Source organism: Chaetura pelagica, unplaced genomic scaffold (genome assembly GCF_000747805.2).
Source record: "Chaetura pelagica isolate M959 unplaced genomic scaffold, ChaPel_1.0 scaffold528, whole genome shotgun sequence".
Classification (NCBI taxonomy): domain Eukaryota; kingdom Metazoa; phylum Chordata; class Aves; order Apodiformes; family Apodidae; genus Chaetura; species Chaetura pelagica.
Genome location: NW_009954306.1, coordinates 375260 through 382178, shown reverse-complemented (window position 1 = coordinate 382178; position 6919 = coordinate 375260). Strand labels below are relative to the sequence as shown.

Below are 6919 nucleotides of genomic sequence, written 5' to 3'. Positions count from 1 at the left end.
ACCCCGGAAAAACCTGCTTTATGCCTTTCTCTCATCGGGACACCCTGTAGATGTTCCTGACTTTTTAAATTTCCATTTGATATTTGATTTTCCGGGCTCCTTTGCTGGAAACTGCTCCCTGAATGTGGAGAAGGACCAGCCAGGAGGGAAGAGAAGAACCAGCCAATCCTTTCAGCTCGGGGATGCTCATCCCCTTTCCCAGCTCGGGGAGGAGCAAAACCCATTGATCCCTGAAACCTTCTGCTCCCTCCCTGATCCCGCAGCTTCTCCCCTTTCCCTTTTTCATCCCCCCACGCGTGATTCTCTTATTTTTAACCCCCCTCCCTCCAGGCTTCCCCAGGCACTTCCTTCTCACCAGAGAAACAACCCAGGGACTTATTTCAACCAGAGGCTGTAAATCCTCTGGAGCCCCTAAAAAAATTAGATCTTTTAGGATCTTTCTTTTTTGGTCTCAAAACCCTGATCAGAAGTCAGTGCACGAGGTGTGTGCAGGGCTCCTGGGGCAGCCCCACCCGCACACACGGGAGGTGTTTTCCCTGCTCTCAGACACGCTTTGAATTCAGAACATTCAAGCCCAGGAGGGATCATTAAAAATGGATGAAGAGCTGGTTTATAATAATCTGGAGCTGGGCCAGTTTTCATGCTGAGATCTGGAGCTCTGGCCTCGTTTGACTGTTCTCATTAAAAGGATGGAGGGAGGGAAATAGGGATGAATTAAGGAAAGTGGGTTGAGATGCTGGTGTTCCCGGGAGAAGGGGCTTTGTCCAGGTGCTGGCCTGGGTTTGGGCAGCTCACTCTGAATTAATGAAATTAATTAACTCCCTGAAGCTGGGAGAGGAGAAACCAGTAGCTGCTGGTTTAAACTGGTGGGAAAGTCCTGTAGGGCTGGATTTCTGGGATAGGAATTTTGCGAAGTCCAGGAGGGACGATGCTGGGGTAGGAGCCCCAGAGGAGGCAACTCCTGCTGCAACATCCCCAGCCTTGAGTTCCCAGCGGGTGTTTCCCACCCTGTTTCCCAGGTTCCAGGCCACAGGGGGAGGAGGCCCCGCAGCTGCTGCGGACCAGGAGCGACGTGGGGGTGCGGAGAAGGGGCAGCTCCCGCACCCCGGGCGAGCAGCGTCGCCTCCGCCGCCACCGCTTCTCCATCAACGGGCACTTCTACAACCACAAGGTGAGACCCCCCCAGAACCTCCCCTGATGGGCAGATCCCAGGGTTTTGGTTTGTTTTTTTTAACGTGGAATTTGTGCCCTGCAGACCTCGGTGTTCACGCCGGCCTATGGCTCCGTCACCAACGTGCGGATAAACAGCACCATGACCACCCCCCAGGTCCTCAAACTGCTGCTCAATAAGTTCAAGGTACGGGAGGTGTTCCCCCTGGGATGGTCCAGGGGGGAATTGACACCAGTCTATGGTGTAAAACCATAGAACCATGGGATTGTTTGGGTTGGAAGGGACCTGAAAGATCATCCAGTCCCACACCTGCATGGGCAGGGACACCTCCCACCAGCCCAGGCTGCTCCAAGCCCCATCCAACCTGCCCTTCAACACCCCCAGGGATGGGGCAGCCACAGCTTCCCTGGGCAACCTGGGCCAGGCTCTCACCACCCTCACACCAAAGAATTCCCTCCTCATCTCCAACCTCCATCTCCCGCTCTCACTTTTCATCCATCCCCCTCATCCCATCCCTCCCTGCCCTTGTCCCAAGTCCCTCCCCAGCTTTCCTGGAGCCCCTTCAGGCACTGGAAGCTGCTCTAAGGTCTCCCTGGAGCCTTCTCTTCTCCAGGCTGAACACCCCAACTCTCCCAGCCTGGCTCCTGAGCAGAGCTGCTCCAGCCCTTGGATCATAGAATCGTTAAGTTTGGAAGGGACCTTAAAGATCGTCCAGTTCCAACCCCCCTGCCATGAGCAGGGAACCACCAGACCAGGTGGCACAAAACCTTGTCCAACTTGGCCTTAAAAACCTCCAGGGATGGGGCATCAACAACCTCCCTGGGCAACCCATCCCAGCTCCTCAGCACCCTTAGAGTGAAGAATTTCTTTCTAATATCTCACCTAATATCATCTTCATGGGCTCTTCTGGAGTCACTCCAGGAGCTCCAACAGAAAAATGGAATTAAGGGAATTTTTCTTTCTCCCTTGCTGGGAAAATCCCGGGTAGAAACGTGGACCTTACGCAGTGATTTGTGTCTCTGTCCAGATTGAGAACTCAGCAGAGGAGTTTGCTCTCTACATTGTCCACACCAGTGGAGGTGAGTCTGCCAAACACCCCCTGGCCTGGCCCTGGGGCAGCAAAGCCCCCCCAGGTCCCAGCACTGGCACGTTTGGCCCTTGCAGAGAAGCAGAAGCTGCGCCCCAGCGACTACCCCCTGATCGCCCGCATCCTGCAAGGCCCCTGCGAGCAGGTCTCCAAGGTCTTCCTCATGGAAAAGGACCAGGTGGAAGAAGTCACCTATGATGTGAGTTTGAACCTTAGAATCATCATAGAACCATTCAGGTTGGAAAAGCCTCTTAGGATCACTGATTCCAACCATCGTCCCTGCTCTGCAAAGTTGTCCCCTCAACCATCTCCACTGACACCGCATCCAAACGACCCTCAGACACACCCAGGGATGGTGACTCCCCCACCTCCCTGGGCAGCCTGTTCCACTGTCTGACCACTCTCTCTGTGAAGACATTTTTGGATGTTCCAGGTGCTTGTGGGTGGGCTCAGGTTGCAGCCAGGGCTGGAAAGGCAGGAGGATGCCTGGGGATGGGGGAAGTGTTTTGTGTTTCTTCTGTCTCCCCAGAAGAACTCCCCACCTCATGGAAAAAGCCTCATCCTGGGCTTCAAGGGCAGCTTTATGCTCTAGCCAAGAGTCAACACCCTTGGCCTTATTTCTTCATCCCAAATCTTTTACTGGGGAAGAGGGACTGCAGCCCAGCCTTGGGTGTCATGGAGTGAACCCTCAGTTTGGTGACCACACCAAGATGTATGGAAAAGAGACACCCTGGAGGGAAGGGATCCATCCAGAGGGACCTTGATAGGCTGGAAAGGTGGGGCCATCCCAGCCTCATGAAATTCAGCAAGACCAAGGGCAGGGTCCTGCACCTGGGTGAGGGCAACCCCAGGCACAAATACAGGCTGGGGGAGAATGGATCAGAAAGAACCTTGAGGAGAAGGGCTTGAGGCTGTTGGTTGATGAGAAACCCAACATGAGCTGGCCGTGAACACTTGCAACCAAGAAACCAACAGTGTCCTGGGCTGCATCAAATGAAGCCTGACCAGGAGGTCAGGAGAAGTGATTCCCCCCTTTACTTTGCTCTGGTGAGACCCCACCTGGAGAACTGTGTCCAGTTCTGGAGCCTCCAGCATAAGAAGGACATGGAGCTCCTGGAGACAGTCCAGAGGAGTGATGGAGATGATAGGAGGGCTGGAGCAGCTCTGCTCTGGAGCCAGGCTGGGAGAGTTGGGGTGTTCAGCCTGGAGAAGAGAAGGCTCCAGGGAGACCTTAGAGCAGCTTCCAGTGCCTGAAGGGGCTCCAGGAAAGCTGGGGAGGGGCTTGGGACAAGGGCAGGGAGGGATGGGATGAGGGGAATGGAGGAAAAGTGAGAGAGGGAGATGGAGGTTGGAGATGAGGAGGGAATTCTTTGTTGTGAGGGTGGTGAGAGCCTGGCCCAGGTTGGGCAGGGAAGCTGTGGCTGCCCCATCCCTGGGGGTGTTGAAGGGCAGGTTGGATGGGGCTTGGAGCAGCCTGGGCTGGTGGGAGGGGTCCCTGCCCATGCAGGAGGAGGGACTGGATGATCTTGAAGGTCCCTTCCAACCCAAACAATTCCATGATTCGATGATAATGACTTTTTTCCAGCCGGGAACGCTCGGCGGGTGGGAGCGGCTCGTTGGTGCCACCTGCTGCCACCTTCCCAGCCGGGGCTGCTCCGCCCAGGTCTGAGCACAAATGAGGCATTTTTGGGGTGTATTTGGCCTTTTACCAGCACCTGGTGAGACGCTGGGGATGCGCAGGGATCGCGGGCTGAAGGAGCCAGGTCCTGCAGGTGGTGGCTGAAATAAAATCATCACAGAAGGGCTTGGGTTGGAAATGACATTTTGGAATTTTGGCTTGGACTGTGGAAGTTTTTTCCCCAATAATCAGTTTGCAGAAGTGGATGTTCTTGATGGGGGGGAGGGTTTTTTGTGTTTTTTGCAAAAAGTCCTCGATGTCCCCAGGGAGCCCTGGGGAGGTGGGAGGGGTGGGAGCATCACCCTCCTCATCACCCTGGTTTGTCCCTCTCTTCTCTTCTCTTCTCTTCTCTTCTCTTCTCTTCTCTTCTCTTCTCTTCTCTTCTCTTCTCTTCTCTTCTCTTCTCTTCTCTTCTCTTCTCTTCTCTTCTCTTCTCTTCTCTTCTCTTCTCTTCTCTTCTCTTCTCTTCTCTTCTCTTCTCTTCTCTTCTCTTCTCTTCTCTTCTCTTCTCTTCTCTTCTCTTCTCTTCTCTTCTCTTCTCTTCTCTTCTCTTCTCTTCTCTTCTCTTCTCTTCTCTTCTCTTCTCTTCTCTTCTCTTCTCTTCTCTTCTCTTCTCTTCTCTTCTCTTCTCTTCTCTTCTCTTCTCTTCTCTTCTCTTCTCTTCTCTTCTCTTCTCTTCTCTTCTCTTCTCTTCTCTTCTCTTCTCTTCTCTTCTCTTCTCTTCTCTTCTCTTCTCTTCTCTTCTCTTCTCTTCTCTTCTCTTCTCTTCTCTTCTCTTCTCTTCTCTTCTCTTCTCTTCTCTTCTCTTCTCTTCTCTTCTCTTCTCTTCTCTTCTCTTCTCTTCTCTTCTCTTCTCTCTTTCCTCTCTCCTTTCCTTCCCTCCCCCCCAGGTCGCTCAGTACATCAAGTTTGAGATGCCCGTCCTCAGGAGCTTCATCCAGAAGCTGGAGGAAGAGGAGGATCGGGAGGTGAAGAAGCTGATGCGCAAGTACGGGGGGTTGGGGGCCCCAAGGGGGGCATTGCTGGGGGGTTAATTCCAGGGTTTTCTTGGGGCAACTGGAATTTTGATGCAGCAAAACCCTCCTCTCTCTTCCTCGCCCTCCTCCTCCCCAGATACTCCATCCTCCGGCTGATGATCGAGCAGAGGCTGGAGGAGATCTCGGAAGGTCCCACGGCGATGTGAAGCTCTGCCCCTGTGCCCTGGCTCCTGGTTGCATCCCACAAAGAGCCTTCTGCCTGCAGGGTGTGCTGGCCTGAAGCCCAAACCCCCAGCGTTCCCCATGTGCACCCAGCTCACCCCAGCTTGGAGCCAAACCCCCTCTTGGTGCCTTCATCCGCGCAGCATCCCAGGGCAATTCCTCCCCGGCCAGAGCAGCTGTTCCCAGCAAGGCTCTGCCTGGTGGCAGCTTCAGCCAAAACCTCAAATCCGTGGGAATAACAGGGGGGAAAGAAGCAAAAAAAGGAGGAAAACCATGAGCAGGACAAAGTCACCATGAACATGGAACTTTGGGAACTTTGGGGCTTTTCCTCAGCTGTGCCTGGTTCCTGGTTCCACCCACTGCTGGGTGGCAGGAGAGCACAAATAACTCCTCTTTTTTTTTTTTTTTCTTAAATAGATATTAAAAAAAAAGCACATTTCTCTTGCAATAACTGGCAGGCCACGGGAAGTTTCAGGAAATGGAGAAGGCCAGCTGGGAATTGGGGTGTTGCTGTTCTTTTTTGAACACTCCTGGGGCCCAGGGTTGGATTTACAGCACAAATCGCTTCTTCCCGGCGCCTTCCCTGAACCTGCCTCTGGTCTCACACCCCCCTCCTCCCCCACCACCCTTTTCTAATTTGCACTAATTTTAGGGATTTTTTTAATTTTTTTTTTAAGAAAACAACCATCATTTCCAACTTCTCTGGGAGGCTGAAGATGCCAAACAGCTCTGGCAGGAAGAGCTGGGGGTGCTGAGCGTCTCCGGAGGGACACGGAGCAGGGGGTGGCAGGAGGAGGGGGAGGCAGAAATCAGGGAAGAAATGGATGTTGTGGGTGGGTTTTGCAACGGTGCCATCACATCATCCCAGGGAAGCCTGGAACTGCCTCCATTACCACCTTCCCACCTGGAAAAATCTCCTTCCTCCCAGGCTAAACCAGCAATAGCAATTTTATACCTCGGTGTGAACTAAACCTCTGACTTTCTTCCTCCCTTGAGTTGTTGCAATGTCTCTTTGTACAATTATTTTCTTTTCCTTTGCTTGTTGTTTTTTTTTTTTAATGTTCATGGTACCTTTTCCACCTTTAACACCTGTTAGGGAAAGTATTGTACAGGGAGAGAAGCATTTTTACAGATTGGGAGGATGACTGTGGCATTGATTTGTTGGTTAACAAGAAAACAAAACATGTAGCAACTGATTACAGAATGAAAAGTCTGGAGTTAGAGCCTGGTTTGTCCAAAAGAAAGAATTTTGCAGGGAGAAATGCTACTGGAATTGGCTCCACGTGGGCTGGGAGAAGAGGAAAACCCAGAAGAGAAGTTTTCCAAGGAGAAATGTCCCAGCCCTGCTGTGCTAGAGACTGCAAACTGAACGGCTGGAGGAGTTCTGAGGCTGATGTTGGGTTTGTTCAGCCCTCAGACACCCTGTATCTCCCTGCCCCCTGCCTGCTGGGCTCCAGCCTGGGGGTATTTCCTTGCCAGAAGGTAAAACTCTCCTCTGGAAGAAAACCCCTGCCTTCTTCAGCCTTCTTTGAACCCCATCAGGTTTTTAATGCCCACAGTTCTGGTGCCCTCAGCACATCTAGACCTGATGGAGGGTCCAGAGAAGGGCCACCAAGATGATGGGAGGGCTGGAGCAGCTCTGCTCTGGGGCCAGGCTGGGAGAGTTGGGGTGTTGAGCCTGGAGAAGAGAAGGCTCCAGGGAGACCTTAGAGCAGCTTCCAGTGCCTGAAGGGGCTCCAGGAAAGCTGGGGAGGGGCTTGGGACAAGGGCAGGGAGGGATGGGA

At 53.0% G+C, this 6919-nt stretch overlaps 1 protein-coding gene across 1 annotated transcript in view; it reads left to right on the top strand.

Annotated features, from left to right (window-relative positions):
- RASSF2 (Ras association (RalGDS/AF-6) domain family member 2) overlaps window positions 1–5119 on the top strand; it is a 17705-nt gene extending 12586 nt beyond the window's left edge. Inside the window, exons 5-10 of the mRNA XM_010003943.1 lie at window positions 1020–1171; window positions 1256–1357; window positions 2199–2250; window positions 2336–2457; window positions 4827–4924; window positions 5050–5119. Of these exons, the coding sequence (XP_010002245.1) occupies window positions 1020–1171; window positions 1256–1357; window positions 2199–2250; window positions 2336–2457; window positions 4827–4924; window positions 5050–5119 (596 nt within the window). The remainder of the gene's footprint in view (window positions 1–1019; window positions 1172–1255; window positions 1358–2198; window positions 2251–2335; window positions 2458–4826; window positions 4925–5049) is intronic.
- The last annotated feature ends 1800 nt before the right edge of the window (window positions 5120–6919 follow it).